The sequence below is a fragment of the Anopheles maculipalpis genome, chromosome X (genome assembly GCF_943734695.1).
Source record: "Anopheles maculipalpis chromosome X, idAnoMacuDA_375_x, whole genome shotgun sequence".
NCBI classification, from domain to species: Eukaryota; Metazoa; Arthropoda; class Insecta; order Diptera; family Culicidae; genus Anopheles; species Anopheles maculipalpis.
The window spans coordinates 3835527-3852865 of NC_064870.1; the positions used below are offsets into that span (position 1 = coordinate 3835527).

Genomic DNA, 17339 nt, shown 5'->3' on the forward strand with positions numbered 1-17339 from the left:
CGAAAAATTGTGTACGTACTAGGGGAAAATGGGGTAAAGAAAGCACAACACATAGATAGATAAGTACGATCAATAGCTTGCGATTTTTCGGGAAACAATTTTTTGCCGTTTCTAGTGCTTACATTTACGCTTATCCTCTAGCCTCACCAATGCACGAGACACCCACCTTTTTGGATTTTGTTTTTTTGTTAAAAAAGCTTCCGCCATTCTTGAAGACATCGGAAATAGATAATCCTAGCTGTGCGTTCGAAATTGAAATTGATTCAAAGTACCACTATTTCAGAACCGATTCTACCGATGTGGTGGCTACTTCAGATCTTCTTGTTCTTGGCTTAACGACCTTCTATAAATCACCGCCGGCCATCGAATGACTTACTAGACTTGCTGATACCTTGCTGATAGACTTGGATAGGCAGTCCTCACTACAGGGGGGGACGGTCCGGATAGGATTTGAACCCCGGGGTCCTGCCGAGTGAAGACCGAAACAGTTGTCATCGTTCCATCAGGCCCAGTAGCCCCAGCAGCTAATTTATTTTACACAAAAACTACTGTACAACAAAGCACTAACTTGCTTAAGCACTTCAGGAAAGCTCCTAAATCAGTGCTCTAATTTTGACACGGTAAAAAAACGACGAATGACAGTTAATATGGATATCGAAATAAATAGGTTACTATTTTACACGGTTAAACAACATAAATGATTCAAAAATATAAACTCCATAAAACAAAACAGCATTTTAAAAGCTCTGCGAGGTTTAAAAAAAAAAACCTGCGAGAAAACAAAACCTTCCTAAATAAAACTACGTAATTCTGCCTAACTTTTAAAGGTGGCCAAAGGCCGCCAGGGCCTACAACCAGTGCAGACCTTTTTTTTCATTACAAGTAGCACACAGAGGACATAAACACAATTTACAGATGGGTTGGGTGCCTAGCTTTCTGACATTCTGGATTAACCCCCAAGATAGGTCAGAGTTTAAGTCACCTCTCTACATCAAACAAAAGAAAACTGGTACTTGATATTTGATATATGGTATAGTGCATGCCGGCACAATATGAAGCACATGTCATATCGATCGGACGTAGCAATCGAACCATAAATGGCTATGGGTGTGAGCCAAAAGAAAACCCTAACAAAGTGCGGAAGCATGTGCTTAAAAAATACCTCTTGTGTATAAAAAAACATCATCAAAAAACAAAACTTCCCACCATATACTCCAGCCCCACCTAATCAACTAAAAAAAAAAAATCTAAAAAAGCTTCTGATACTTTAACTTATCCTCTAGATCCCTCAGGCGCTGTTGTTCCTGCAACTTTGCCAGCTCCTTACGCACGGCGGGCTGCAGGTGAGGGTCCAGCTCGGCCGCACGCTCATAGTCGGCCTTCGCCCGATCAAAGTTCCAGGCGCCCGCCTGTGCCCTGCCGCGCCGATACCACGCCTTTACGCAGTTTGGGTCGTACTTTAGCACCTCGGTACAGTGCTCGATGACGGCGTAAAAATCTTTCTCGGCTAGCTTGCACTGGGAGTAGTTTAACAGTAGCGGAACCTTCATCTGAGCCAGCTCATTCCATTCCGGTTCGTTGGGTTTTTCTCTGCAAAGTACGGAACATTAATTAAATAGAGTGTTAGACAGAACGGGAGGACACCGATCGTAGCGGCATATCTTACTTGAGCATCAGCTGCTCAATGATACCAGTGGCGTACGAGTACGATTCCAGTGCTGCGGCCAGATTGTTCGCCTTGTACGCCGCATTGCCCTGCTGCCGTAGCTTCTCGACCAGCGTTCGCTTCTCCGTGTCGCACAGCTGCCACGATTCCTTTTCGTACTCTTCCGGACTTTCGATCGACAGTATCTCGATGGTAAACTCGAGATCCTGCGGATTCGTGAACAGCTCGTCGAGATCTTTGTATCCGATGCCCTCGTTCTGTACCGTCATGCCGCAGCAGTGTTTCCGCTCCTCCCGTGGCTTCTGTGCGTCCCGTATCGTTTTCGACACGAACGGGTACTGCATGACCAAGGATCGGTCGCACCGAAACCGGGCCACCTCGTGCAGAGCCATCTGCTGCACGATCGATTCCCACACCTCGAGCTTAAACTTTTTGCCCAACACTAGCTCCATTGGTTTCTGCTGCGTTCGACTGTCGTCTATGAGCGTTCGTGATTCGTCACATTTTCTCGTTTGATAGTGGAACTTTACCTGGCCAAAGCAAATGGAAAAATCTTTATTGCCCCACTGTAGTGTAATGTGAATCCATCCCCGCCTTTGCCTACCTTTGTGCCATCACGAAATGGAACCACTTTCGTGCCCGCATGCACGATTGTTTTCAATATGTTCGTATCCGACTGGCCGCAATCCATCACGAACGGTAACACACGGCAGGCAGAGGAACCACAGCAGAAATCAATGACCAACCAGCTAGCTGCTCGGTAGGAGGAGGAAGTTCTACCACCTGCTACTTTTTTTTCCTCTTTAGTCGAGTCGAGTTCCTGGGCTTTCCTGCGATACTTTTCGTAGATTTGTTATACTAACAAGACATCTATGCTTGTCGACCGGCAACTTTGGCCATATGTCCTAATTTAACTATTACCAAGGGGATTCACACGACTGTCTGGATTTCTTCGATGCTTTGATGTTGTTTTGATGATGTTTTTCTGTATTTTGAATTTATACTTTTTGGACTGACGTTTTGCTTGCTTGCTTGTTGTTTTGTTTATACTAGCTGGTTTTGCTCTTTTGATTGGGTGTCGTTGACTCTTTTTTTTGTGCTAAGTTTTGTTTGTTTGTTTGTTTTTAGAATATTACTTTGTTTTCTTGTATAAAATTAATGTTGCAAATGATTAGTTTTTACCCTTTATCCTTATCAAATGCTCCCAACGATAGAGTCGATTCTTTTCAGTCATCATTCATGCAAAAAATAATTTAAAAAAGGATATTCAAACAGTATTTAAAAAAAATCTCATTCGACGTCTGGGTGATTTGTTTTTTATGCGTTCTGAGTGTGTGTGTGTGCGTGTTCGTTGCGTCCGATCGCCTCGCTAGCATAAAGCATTGCAAAGGCGAGCTGTCAAACGTTCGTTTGTTTACATTTTGTTCCGCTGGGATGTACGAACCAGATGGTGAATTGTTGTTGTTTAAGCTTTGTGAACAGAAAATCCTTCAGCAAATTCCGTCTATCGCATCGTTAGCTCTACTGCATCGTGGACTGTGCCACGTACTATGGTTTATTTATTGCTCGGAGCCATTAGAATCTATGATAAATCAACAACATCGCTTAACACATTACACGAATAGGTTTCGCTGTTCGCGCACGTTAGTATGGTGTGATCATTGTTGAATAATTGCTTCATGAGTTTTCCTTTCTAATTACTTTCCCTTTTTGTTTTTTCCCTCCCACTCTAGCCCACGGGTTGTGGCCGGTGTGACACTTCGCCGCCTTTCCCGGGTGACGCTTCCCACCGTCAATCCGCCTGTTGCCGCCTTTCGCCGGCGAAGAGCGAAAACCCGTGCCCAATTGCAATACGGTATACGATATATCGATGTATCTACACATCGCATCTCACTCTGGTTGGCGGAGCCCGTCCGTCCGCACCGGCAGCGTGGCGCCGCCGGCAGGGACGGATGCGGGCCGGCCTCATTTTGATATGTTTACCACGTTCTGAAAGATGTCGGTACAGTCCTGATCTAGAAGAAGGTTCTCCACCTGCTCATCCGACAGACCATCCTTTGCAGGATCCGAGCGCTGGAAGAGAAAAAAATCACTTCCGGCCGATTCGTCCCGCGCCACCTCCGATTCGCTGTTACGCCGCTCGAGCGTTTTGCCGATGCGCTGGATGCCCTGGGCAAACACATCCTTCACCCGATCGCCCGTATCGATGATAATGTCCAGACTTTGGCGGCGCCCGGTACTGCTGGTGGTGTTGCTGGGGTTATTATTGCTACTAGCACTCGACCCGGACCCAGCAGCCGAACCAACCACACTCCCTGTCTTCGCGATCCAACCGGCGATCCCGTCCGTACGCCGCGCTCCACCCTCCGGCTGATACATTTCCATCTTTATGATCCGCGTCTTCGCTTTCGGGCTATCCTCGGACGATGAATCGGTCGTTTCGTCCTGCGGCGTCGGTGCGTCCTCGAGCACCAGCGAGTTGTGCTGCGAGTATCCCGAGCTGCTGCTGTTCGAGTTGGACAACCGTATCTCCGTCCACTGTTCGATGTCTTCCGACGACATGTTGGTAATGTCGTCGATCGTTGGATTCGGCGAGAACTGATAGTTGTCCGAGTCGCTCTCGCCGCTCGGGCTCGTCTTGCGCGCAAAGTCCTTCAGCAGATGCGGACAGTCCAGCTTGTCCAGATACTTCTGCTTGATCGGGCTTGCCTTGATGGAAAGTTTGGCGGGAAACTCGAGATATTCGTCGTTGCTATCGATTCGAGCCGCCGATGGTGATTTGCTGAACGGGAGGTGCATCGTCGCCAACATCTTTCCACCCCGTCCGGCCACCGCGGACGACGAGGACGAACCGGAACCGCCACCGTCTTCGTCTAGGCTGTTAGCACGTGCCTTTCGCTGCCGGTGGATCTCTTCCGAGATGCGTTCCAGGTTCGACAAGGCCTCGTTGTAACGTAACTTCGACTCGGCTACCTTCGTTTCGAGCTCCACCACCTTCTGCTTCTGTTCCAGCAGCAGCGCATTGTAGTTGGCCCGCAGCTCATAGTACGGCCTACAGGTGAATGTGTGTGTAGAGAAAATTTAGTATACCCTAAATGTGTTTCCCCCACTTAGCAATAAGAATTTCTACTGCGTGTGTGCGTGCTTGGGTGCATTTTACAGGGTATCTCGAGATATTTTTGACGCGTTCCTATGTATTTTTGTTCTTGTCACAAGGTATTTTTTGTAGATAATTATAACCATAGAAACGAGTCAATAATGCAAAGATGCCCTGTACTCAACGGGTTTTTGTTTAAATACTTACAGAAAAAGCAACTCATGCTGGTACGCTATAATGTTCATCAACAAAAGATTGCGCCGGATATCGAAACTAGCTAACCGAAGAAAAAAGAAGAAAAAACAACAAAACGGAACCGGAAACACAACGCGCAAGCAAACGAAAAAAAAGGAAGGAAAATAAGAATGGTAATTAATGCAAGAAACACAAAACGGCATTTACAAAACCAACTAAACGTATTCTACTGTTTGCAGCATTATCGAACGGCTACTTTTGTCCGATATGTACCTTGACGCCCGGATCGCACCCTTTAGCTGGGAGTGCAGCTTGCAGACCCGATTGTTAGCCACCTCCAGCTTTAGCTCGCTAATCTTCAGCACGTTCCGCATCTCGGTACACTCGTTCTGGCTCTCGTTGACACGTGTTGTCGCGTGGGTTAGCATCTCCTGGCATGCCGTATCGAGCGTCGATTTCTCACCCAGGCCCTGTTCCGCCAGGTAGACCATCTCCTTCGCGGCGGCATGTACCGATTTGGCCTTGTCGAAGTTTAGCGCACACTGCTGCGTTTCTTTCGCTAGCTACGGGGGTGGGAGGGTTGGATTGATGATTTTTTTAAAAAATCGGTAACCCATACCCTTTCCTGGCGCCCTGTGCCGGTTTCTTACCTGGGACGCGTACAGCCGTGCCTCATAGTAGGGTTTCGCGGCATCGATCGAGTTGCCAACCTTTTTTGCGACCGCCTTTATCTTTTCCGCGCTTTCGCGAAGTAGCTCGCGAAATTCGTTTTTCGCTTCCTGTGGTGGATAGCGGAAAAGGGGGGGGGGGGGGGGGGAGTGAGTGAGAGAGAGAGAGGGACAAAAAGTACGGGACATTTATTTGAAGGGCACCGAAAGTAGAGATAGAGTTTGCCGAGGTGCAGTCACTTACGTCCAGATCGACTTCATATTTGTTGATGTTGTCAGTTGCTTCGTTTAACTTTTCTAGCTCAATCTGTGATTTTAATGTATTTTTGCAGATTTTCCAGTATACAGAACGGGGGCAAGAAAAGTAACAAAGAAGAGGAGAAATATTTGTTTATTAAATTATTTACTATCAATTTCTGCCCTAAAAGCTTAACAAAGAACTAGTTTTAACATGTTAAGATAACAATTTAGAGAAGAGAAAAACATATCAAAAGCTCAATGCGATAAAGAAGGGAAAGGCTATACTAGGTCACTTTCAAGAAGGATACAATTGGAGGAATTAAAACCAAAGGAAGAGTAAAAGATGATTGAACGATCTTCGCGAATATATGAATTATTCGCTATTTCAGCTATTGTTAGCTAATGTGCTTTTTAGGCCATGTAAAGCATTGCTTCCACACCGTAAATCCGTAATCGATCCTTGCAAAATGCATTAGATTTGCATATATGTGTGTGTGTGTGAGCGTGAAAAAGGGATTACCTGCACCCTAGGATCCACCGGAACGTTGCTGTCGCTGTCCACCGAAGTCATGTTAGGGTACAGCCGATTGTGGCACGGACAGCAGGCGTGGATTTTACAAGCGAAGTTCTCGGTTGGCGTAACGTTTGATAGCAGGTGCTGGGTGCGGTGGTGCAATCGTTACTTGGTGGCGACGTAAAGAACACTGTGGCGCTGACTATCGATCGACACGGTAAAGCTTTCCCGCCGTAGTAAACATTCAGCCAATAAGCCGCCCTGTTTCGCTAGATCCGCTTTTAACCGAACCGTTTTGTTATTGTTGCTTATTTCTAGTTTAGGGGAGTTTACGCCGCGATGGGGAGTGGGTGGCTAAAATGAGGGTTGAAGCAAACGCAATCTGCACGGCAACGGTGTGCACCAAAAACGGACACTTTAGGTTAAAAGATGCATTAAAGCATCGTTACGGTTACTACGGGCAAGAAATGGGACAACACTCTCTACCGTCCGGTGCAACTTTTGGTGGGCACTGCGTTGTAAAGCCGAGCAATTGCAGGTGTCGCAAACGCGAATGATTGTCACCCAACAAAAAAAAAAAAATACGGACACTACTGCTACACTGTGGTGGTATGCGTGCAACTAAGCAATTGTACTACACCAACAAATTCCCATTCCGCAGAGGGCAGATGCAGCAGCAGACAGGCTAGAACCAAGGGTTGGGTGCTGAGTATTTGTTGTTCGTGGTGGTGACGGTTGATTGAATGCAACCCTCCCGAGAGTACTGGGAGATTCTCGGAGTGGGATCCGCTTAGCCGCTATTGGCCACCGGGCGTACCACGACCGGAAACGACGCACATTTTGAAAGGCCAACCAGAATTTGATAGAAACAATTTCACTTTAACCGCCGACGGCATTCACGACAAGCATGGCCAATTTACTCACAACCCTCCTGGGGTGCGTAAGGATGAACGGACTGCTCCATCGGTCGTGTGCACCTGTACCAGGCACACGCATACACAACACCAACGAATGTAGCGCGCACGCTCCCACCGTAACACAGTAACAAATAGAATGCACAAACGAGCCAGCTGTATGTATGCGGCGTGTACAAGTGTTCGTTATTGGGGGAATACCAAACACCCCAGTTTGAGCTGAAATTGTTTCGCTTGCCTTTGAAAACTGCGCGCTAAACCCACCGCCAACCACAACGAACGAAGCAACAGCAACCACTTGGCTGTTGACGTTGAGCTGGTGGATACTAAAGCTCCAGCCGTGCGTGCGTGCGTGTTGGGCACGTGCAATTGAATCGCATGCGCGCAACATTTTTGGCTTCGGGCTGTTCGCGTAGTGCAAACAATTACATCATCGGGTCGTGTCGAGATGGGTTTCTGCTGAGGAAGGGGCGGGAGGTTCTTGGGCAGGTGGTAGCAAAGGTGTGAACGGGTTTCTCGTCTCGCATTTTCTGATGGAGGGGCGGGGAGGAGGGGGGGGGATAGTATAGGAGATGAAAAATGGGAGTAAGGGGTTGTTTTAAGTAATTCGTTTATTTGTTGTTATTTTTTATTCTCTCCGACGGGAGTAAATTGAATGCTGGTGAAGTTATTGCTCGCTAGCGGTACCAATTGTTCATTAAGCACATTTTTCTATCGGATTGCTTATCTTTAATTATTATTATTTTTTGTTGCTACAAATGTAAGCCGGTAATTGATTTGGTTCCCGAGAAGGTGTTCCATGTACCTGGTAGGACAAACTATATAGGGCAGCTTATCAATATTGCGACGGCTTTTATCCGGCTTATCAGTAAATTCTCGATTACGACACAATTGTTTCCAAGAACAAAATAAACATGAAAATAATTGAAAACGTTATTAAATTTCACGCTCATTTGTCTGAATTCTACCGGTATCGGAAAAAATTTTATGCGAAATATCAATAAATTAGCTTTCAAAAGTAATTCAATTTATTTTTCTTTTCAAATTTAATCAATATTTTCTGTTCAGGTTACCCATATCCTTAAATTTTTAAAATAAAAAAAACGATTTAAAATCACTTTTAGGGGATGAAGTTATAATTGAAAGCTTTTTGAGAGAGCTTTTCGTTAAAGCTCACCGATCGGTAGAACTGTAGTGAGAGCTCTTGCCGCAATTGTTTACAGATAGTTTAGATTGAATAAATATAGATGAAATTAGATGAAAAATGTGAATGAAACTCTAGTTCATGATACAATGCCGAAAATAGGTCATTTTAAACAAGATTATTAATTGCAAGTAAGCTCTAATTCGTACGTGAAATTCAAACCGCACGTGCTGGATCCAACAGAGTGGTAGTCGCCAATAAGGTGAAAAAAGAACATTGCCTTTAATATCTAGAATTACGATCACATTCTGCGCTCCATACTAGAATCAGTAATAGACCCAATGCTCTTTGGATACCTGGAAAAATAATTTTTAACGACTTTTTTTCATCCCCACCAAAGGCAGTTGAGCTTAATGTTTTGTGTAAGAAATGAACACTTGAAACCGCACGCTTGTAAACACAGCTGGTTGTTTGTGAAGCACGCGGCGACGAGTTGCAATATATTGCGTACTCGCTCTCACACTAGCGATATACACCCGTGTGACAAGGTAGCAAGAACGAGAGCACACAATCGTACCGTACGGGAAAGAGCTCGCACGAGCATTTGTTTCGTTGTGTCTTCAAGGGGGGTCGGAAGCACGAGCGAGAAAGCACACGATTGGTGGTGCACGGCGTCCCGTTCGCTCTAGGCGCTTTTTGCCCACTTCAATGCTTACTGGTTTGTTTGAACCACACTACACCGTTTTGTGTACATGCGCACGCACATCAGGGAGCATTTTTTCCTACATCTCGGAAATGTGTATACACACGGTCTTGGTTTCGCTGTACGTCGCTAGCCAACAGGCAGACGGGCAGCAAGCAACAGCAGCACCGGAGTTCTGACTCGTGGGTAAGTGACCGTCTGCGTTTCGTGGCGAGATGTGTTCGTGTACCGGGGGCCCTCCCGTCCAGGCGTTTGCAATTCGGTAGTTGCGGACTTTACGGGCGGATAACTTCATGCCGCGGGGGAAGTGCGTGTGCGGAAAGGATGAAACGTGTGGTGCGCGAAGTGCCAAGGAGTCGCGACTTGTGTGCGTGCGTGTGTGTATGTGCGTTAGGGACAAGTGGACAAGTTTGGGAGGGGGGGGGGGGGAGGACGAGCAGGAACCCAAGTGCAGTGTTAATGGTGGAGGTGTGGTCGATTCCTTGCGGTATATCCAGAATATCCAGAGACCCATGTCACATGCCAGCATCCTAAGGCTTCTTCCCTCAAAAAACCCCAAACAAGACAGGCTTTTACTGTTGGAGCTATTTTACACGCACGGCGAGACGTTAACTCACCGTCTTCGCGCGGCGTGGACATTGGAGCATTGGAGCACCAAGATCGTCTTTGCTGTTGCCCGTGGCCCAACCGTCTTCTTTACAGCCATTTCTTCCTATACTGTGTGTTCGTGGTACCTCATCAGGATTGTTTCCTGGGTGCATCTCCAACCACAAACGTTGAAATCGTAGTCAAAATGACCCAACTTCTCGTTTGATGAGAAGACTCTCCTTCACCATACATTCCTACCGGGCAAACCTTATCACGCCAAACATAAAGGGAAACCATTGTGCCTTCACACGCTGGCCTGCTTTTTTTTAATGTATGTGGGCGCCGAATTTTTGTACACAGACCGCGCGCGCGGTCGCTTGTCAGCAGCCGGCAGAACCGGATGTGGATGAGAGGAACACATTCAGCTTCTGCTGTGGTGTGGTGTGCCGCCAACCTCTCCAGCACAGAACCGACAACAAACAGACAGTGACTTGGCAACGCCTCACTCTCACATCCCCTTTTTCCCACCAACCAACCAACAAAACCCTACGTCATAGGCTCGAGGAAACAACGCACAAGTTCTACGCCCTCTCTACATGTTCCAAAAAAAAAAAAAGGATTCGCACCACGTGCGCGTGTCCTGCTTTTGGCAGGAAGGAAGACAATTATTTCGCACGAATTTGTGACTAGTTGGGACACACGGATGGCTTTGTTTTTGTACCCACAACAGTTGACAGGAAGTTGCTCAGGGTTGGGGCCGCAAAAAAGAACTCGTGGTTTTTTTTGTTTGTTGCTTCGTTTCGTTGAGAATAGATGACTTTGTTTTCTCCCGGTCAGATTAGAGTGATCCATCGCGCTCAGTCACTTCGCGATTTCTGAGAGTATGTGTGTGTGAGATAGACGAAGTATAAGATGTGCAGTACGTGTTGCGGAGGTTAGGCTTCTTCAGATTTAATCAGCTATACATGTGTGGGGCCTTACTGTCCCCAGCGCTTGTCTGATAATGGTTGCGTGCGAAGGGACTCGACAGATTTCGCTTCCACTGTGCGAGTTGTGATTCACGTACCGGATCGGATCGTGTCAGATTCCGGGGGCCACCTTCGGTGGTGGTTTGACGTCACAGACATCGCAGGCACACAGGTTCATTGAATTACCGGTTCGGTTCATTAGCCCACCATTAGACGGTCGATTAGCGCACGCTAATGGGGCTATATACAGCCCCCAACACCGCAGAGAAACATCTTCACATCACAGACATCAATACGAGCTTACGAGAATTGCCACTGTTGGGTAGAAACAGTCGGCTAATCAATCAAATGCTTCGGATATGGATCTGCATCGTTGTAATCCTGGCGCCTGATGTCCTGGCCTTCCTTGACAGGTGGCGGGTTCCAAAGTTCCAAAGTACAAGCTTCCCCAGCGTGTCCCAACCGAGTGGACCGGAAAATTTCGTTTCTGTTCGCTCTGTATGCTCTCTGTCTGGTTGGTTCCTCTCCCCAAGAAAACGATGGTTCCTTTCACCGTGCGTGTCCGGTAAGAAGTTTGTTGTCATTTTCCGCAAAGTCCCAAGCAAGTACGCCAATCGATATATGCGCTTGAATTCGTTTCAACTTTAGCAGGAAAATTATGTGTTTATCTCTGGTGCAAAAAAAAAGGATAGCGATGGTTTTCGGTCCGCTTTCGGGGAGGGTTTAAAGGCCCAAGAAAAGCTTACCACTACAAACGCAACCGAAGGATACTCGCTCTGACCTCCAGCCGAAAAATTCAATAGTTGCAACATTTTCGCAACAATGCGCGCGCTCTCTTTCTCTCTCTCTCTCAGTCTGCCTTTCTTCCGCGCATTCGACGACGAAAGTCGTCCTTGTTGGAGTTCTGGGTGGCGTGTCCTTCTTTTGCGTTCCGGGGAACCTATGTATGGGTGGCAGGATGTTGCTCTTTCTGTGTTGTTGTTGTGGCAGGGATACGAGAAACGTCAAACCTCAATGCCATGTGTGTCCTTGTGGGGGAAGGCGATGAAGATGCTTTTCTTTTTACAAAAAATAGACATGTTTAGGACCAAAATGATTGATCCCTTGGATGTCATCGTTTGTACAGTATTATTATTTGCAATTTAATATGGAATATGAATCTTCTGGAATTTTTTCGAACATGAACGAAAGAAGAATTATGTAATTGATCCTACAAAATGACCCTTTTACGCGTGTAAAGCCTCAAAGCTAATATCCCTTTTTCTCCAAATATTTACCCCCTACAGAGTGGAGTGTGTGTACGGACTATAATAAACATTGCTGTGTTCTACAGTTCGGCTGAGACTCTCCGTGGCACGAGGCAACAATAGTTAGTGCTAAGGTGTGTGTTTGTATATGTATCTGTGTTATTAAGTTGTACAGCGTGTTCTGATATTGCGTGTTTGTGTGTATGTGTGTATGTTTGTGTCATGTCCACCGTGCCGGCCCTTCCACCAGCGCCCAATGTGCGTGGTCGCGTGTGCTAGTGTGTTCCCCGGTCGGTTGCACCGATCCGCACCTTCAGAATGTGCAACAGAGCAACGGCACGACCACCGTCAGCTCAACGTCGTCACCCACCACTGAGCGGCACCGTAACTGCATCGGCACGTGCAACGGTTGCACCTGATCCTGTCCCGCACTTGGCCGGCGAAGAAACAGGTGCATCGATAGTAGTGCAGGACGTGGGGGGAAGGTTGGGTTCCGGAGAAAACGACGGGTTCCAACGTGCATGGGGTGGGTTTAAAAGGTGTAAAGTGATAGATCGACCGACTCAACCAACTTCTGCAATCAACTGAAACCGAAAACTGAGTTAGACAAAAGAAAACGAAACAGAAACACAAAATCAGATAGTGAGACGCCGCAAACCGAAGTCGTGTCCGGCGCACGTCTCAACCGGAAGCTGACGGCGCCATTACCGACAACAGGGTGAGTAGTGTCTGCCGTTCGGGCAATATGTTTTCATCATTTTGATATGTTTTCATCACGAAATGTCCTTTCATTCCATGTACCACGGTTACTCTTATTTGGGTCCTGCAGATTAATCTGTCTATCAAAATTCATTGCTGCCCCACCGGGATCTCGTCTCGGTTTGGGCGGATGTCCTCTCAATCAACGTCTGCTCTCGGACGCTAGTAGTCGGTCTGGGAAGATTGGTGGTCGAGTTCCACAATACACACCAACAGCAGAATCGTTGGAGAAGGAGCATCGTGTCGGCTGGTAAGTAGCGTTGATATCCCCACTGTTTTTTGCTCTTTATAATGGTATTTTATTGAAAAATCTCGTCCACAATTGATGGCAGAAAGCAATATTGATTTCTCTCTGATAGCAAATAAAGCTTCAAACCGTAGCCCAGAAAGGGGAGACCATCATGGCTAGAGTCGGGGTATTCGTTTACACTCGTCGCACGCGGAGAACGGGTTCCGTGGGCCCGCGCGTAACGTAAATAAATGCGTTTCTTTTTCTTCCCTGCGGGCTACTTCGTGTTGTTGGGCTTTTGGGTGAGGAATTTTTCTTCGATCGTTTCGATGTAGAGGTTTTTCTTTTGTTTTGTTTTCATTTTCCTAGCCCGTCTACATACAGCACAGCAGCCGCGGCAACAGATGCATTTAGGTGTTTCTAGCTTTGAGGTTACGATTGTTTATGTTACGAAGAAGAACATCAGCACAAAACATGGCTGGGTTGCATGGTACTGAATATAGGCAGGTTGAAAGAAATTTAGATCAAACGCTACTTCGTTTTGTGTTTTTGTTTCTTGGATGGGTCTGCGAGACGTTTGTGTTTTTGGAGTTTTGTGGCAAGATTTTTTTTTGTCTTCTGATGTAAAGAAGATACAGCTCGAGCTAGAATTCGGATCCAGATGTAAGCATCTCGTACAGTTGAGGCTGATACCTCGAAATTTGATCGCAATATGTTACTTTCCCGTACGCTTCAGTTGATATTGTTAGCGTCTAGCTTCTTCTGAGCTTTGATCTAGAATCTATGATCCATTCCGTGTCTAGACCTTTTAGTATTCCTTCCAAAATAGAATAACATGTTTGTTTGAATGCCCTGCATCGGCTTGCTGTTCCCTCGTACGCAGGATGGACCCTTTCCGAGCAATTTTCAGAGCATACTCCGGATTTCTGCATGATTCCATTGCTTGGAATATACGACGATCTTCACATGGCAGGACTCGATATCTAATCCCGACCAGAACGACATGCGGCACACAGGACTCAACATCCCGGGTTTGTAGACCCAAATCTGCATTGAAGTCTCGAGCAACCCTTTGGTGCATTGACTCTCGTTAAAAGTGTTAAACGAAGAGGAGGTATCCTCCTCTACTGGACCTCAGAAAACAGATTTCCGCTAAAGGTCTCCAAAAATCTTGATATGATACTCTGTTTTTTTGGAGTTGATCTGGATTTGGTATTGGATGAATCCGAATGCTTGTCACTGCCTAGTGGATGCATGTACATATAACTATACCAACGAAGACAGGAATGACATTACAAGACTTTCTAGTGTTGTAGTCCATTGGAGAGTTCAAGTTTTAAAGGTAATTGATGTCAGCGGAGCACAAAGAGCATTTGCTCTGTGATATTCCGTGTGCTAAACCTTAAGTTCCTAAGCAGCCAACCTGGAGAACGTTGCCTGGCGGGCATGAAGCTCATAAGCTATAAATATCATTTTCTTTTGGAGGAATTACAACCAAAATACAACAGTCTTACACCTGGTAGTCCGCATACAGTCGAGACTCTTCGAGACACGCCTGTTTTCGTGTGACATTTTCACTGCTATGCGCTCTGATAAGTCACGTATCAGTGACTTCGCTGTCAATATGAAGCTGATCGACCCACTGCTTTACTGCGCCGCCAGTAAAATCCATCCCACCAGTGTGACATTTCCAGTTTGCAAACCCCCTTCCGCCCGTTTTGCAAACAATTGGATGCATCTTTCGCCGGAGTCGGACTGAGCACATGCACACAGTAATATAGCTGCTACCTAGAGTGACGCAAATTCATCATCATCTCCATTGGCAACGGTCGGATGTCTATTGTCCTGCTGTCCCGATAATGCTAAAACCTGCCACTTGCTGCCCGATGGTTCTGATTGGCCATGATAAGCACTGTGCACTCGAAGCGCCTGTCCTCGAACCTCTTACAAAAGCGAAACGAGTGCCGTGGGTGATCTGCATTGAGTTGTCCGTCCAATTACCAAGTTATCGCCCTCGGGGTAACGGAGAAGTTCTGTAACAGTTTGCTTTCCTTTTGCTTAACGGTTAACGGTTTGCCATTTGCCGGTCGGCATCATTAATTAGGGACTCTCGGGCATGGAATGGAAGGTTTGCTGGCGGAATTTTATTTCCTATTTCTAGCAAACGTCGCCAGGATGCTGCCAGATGTTCTGGGGCACTATTTCTCCACCCACGCTCATCATGTGTGGCTGTGTGCGTGCGTTCTGTTCTAGAGCGAAAAGTCCCACCTGTCCAGTCCCAGTGGCACGGTTTTGTACGGGCAAAATAATGAGAAACTCCCGCCGCAGTCAAACGTCGTCGGCTATCGATAATGAGCTCGCTTTGGGTGCATTTGGGAAGGATGGGGTAGGGTAGCAGCCAGCAGCGAAAATGGCACCGAGCAAAAATTGTAAATTAACTCATTAAACTGCTACCAGAAGGTGATGCCTCTCGTTAGGCAAAAGTTCTTTGCAAAAATCAGAGTTGCCATGTTGTTATGCTGGAGCTCGCTTTCGTTCGCCGACGGAGGACCACCGCAAAAAAAAAACGAAAACAACAGCAGAACGGCAATCTATGTGCAGCTCGCTGCTGAATCGCTTGCTGGTGCACTGCTGAAGAACTAATTAAAAATGTTTACATCCGGTCGCCGCCGCCATTTTCCGCTACCGTGGGTGACGGGGCGTGAAAAGTCTACCGATACACACGGGTAGAGTCTAATAAAGGTCAAAGCAACACACGCATGTTGGTGGAACCTGAAGGAAACAACAAAAAAACCTGTCTGCATTCGCTCTTGAACTTGGTCCATCTCCAGCGTTCGGGTTGTGCTTTATTTGCTTTTCTGCTCCAGTCGCCAAACGGCGTAGAGTGAGTCGTACCCTACCCGTGCATTACTGTGTGTGTGTAGGGTGTTAGCGTTGGCGAAGACTGCATTCGGTCGACCGAATCCCTCTCCACCTCGAAAATCGAACCATCCTTGACCTTCCCCATTGCATTCCCCGAGCGATTTGAACGTTCCCCCACAGCTGTTGCATCACTTCCCGCGCTTTGTGGTGGATAGTGGGGGAGGGTCCCCAGAAACTGGGAGACGCGAGAAAGAAAAACAAAACGACAGTCAAACCTTTGCTTAATAGCTGTGCCTTAATGTGCCGTGTCGCGCTTTGTATGTCGGCTTTTCCGACGCTTAAACGGTGGGATTTTTCCAACACGTACAGTTCGTTTGGTTACATGATGTTGACGACGCTGATGATGATGATAATAAAGCCGATAATGACCTTCTCTAACTCATCATCCGTTTCCCTAAACCGTGGTCACTGTAAAGATGTGTGCAATCAGTAGACGAACATTAGTACGCCAGCAGAGTGAGGTTGGAATTTCGTAACCTATAAAGATCTTCTCGCTGTCGCACTGGTTGAGTGACTTAAAGAGCACGCCGCAAATCTCGCAAAAGGTTAAAGCAAAAGTAATAAGCGCCCTGCGCGGAATTGCCTGCTAAATTTCTCTTTGATCCTAACCAAACTTTAGCAGCGATGATTTGCATACTCCAGCATCCGCGGTCCAGCAACGCTCGGTTTTTGCTTAATGTCTTCGACACGATCCATCATTCTTCGGCAGTACGATAATACACACCGCGGTGCATCTATTTTTAGCCCCAAAGCAGACGATAGGTACGGTTGCATACCGCGTACGCCATTTAGTAATACTTCCGCTTCCGAGACGATATCGTTGGCAGCGCGTTGAGAGGGATAATCTGGTACAGATTTGCGCACTTTATTTGTGATTGCCATCTTCCTTCATGGTCGGAGTGCGTCCGTCCAGATCGATTCGATGTATATTTATACTTTAATGGACGTCCATTTTTTAGAGAGATCGTCACACGTAACGTCCTCCAATTTTTTTTTTTAGCAATTAGCAACGATTCGGAAGTGGGACGACATCCTGCAGGATTCTGTGAGGTTAATCAAGTTTTCCACCGTCCTTGCCACCTCCGCGCTGTTGAATGCGTAACATTCGAGCACAAAATCTTTACCGCGGACAAGATGGATTGCGTGTGACGAAAATAGAACTACCGCGTTCCAGCGCTTCCAAGACTTCATCGGGAGCGGCTGGCACGGATGAGTAGAGTGGCTGAATATCCCCGCCACACAAGGTTGGGGTTGTGTCGCGAAATTAATGCCAGCGCTGCAGCGCAGAGGCCCAGGATGGGGTGTCGCGTTAAAAATACGCCTTCAAAAAGGCACCCAAGAAGCGAATGCGACGATTGATTTTTGAAAAAGATGCGTGCCTCTCGCTCGCTCGTGAGATCCTATTACGGGGTTAAGGATATTTCTTTACCAGCCTTTACCCACACCTTCCCGGCACACAACACACATTGTTTGAGGTTATGGTAG

At 46.8% G+C, this 17339-nt stretch overlaps 4 protein-coding genes across 7 annotated transcripts in view; 1 reads left to right on the forward strand and 3 right to left on the reverse strand.

The window, feature by feature from the left end:
• LOC126562509 (uncharacterized) overlaps positions 1-17339 on the reverse strand; it is a 301387-nt gene that overhangs the window by 244960 nt on the left and 39088 nt on the right. The gene's annotated exons all lie outside the window — the stretch shown is intronic.
• The window catches only part of LOC126558897 (V-type proton ATPase subunit d), a 401974-nt gene that overhangs the window by 121170 nt on the left and 263465 nt on the right, over positions 1-17339 (forward strand). The window lies entirely within an intron of this gene.
• On the reverse strand, positions 1248-2357 carry LOC126559283 (AH receptor-interacting protein). The gene is made up of 3 exons (XM_050215418.1): positions 2271-2357; positions 1667-2196; positions 1248-1590 (listed from the first exon to the last, which is right to left on the reverse strand). Exons 1-3 carry the CDS (start codon positions 2355-2357, stop codon positions 1248-1250), a joined length of 960 nt encoding a protein of 319 aa, XP_050071375.1.
• On the reverse strand, positions 3561-6437 carry LOC126556870 (uncharacterized). The gene is made up of 6 exons (XM_050212417.1): positions 6387-6437; positions 5871-5933; positions 5609-5737; positions 5232-5521; positions 4971-5036; positions 3561-4718 (listed from the first exon to the last, which is right to left on the reverse strand). Exons 1-6 carry the CDS (start codon positions 6435-6437, stop codon positions 3632-3634), a joined length of 1686 nt encoding a protein of 561 aa, XP_050068374.1. The 3' UTR covers positions 3561-3631.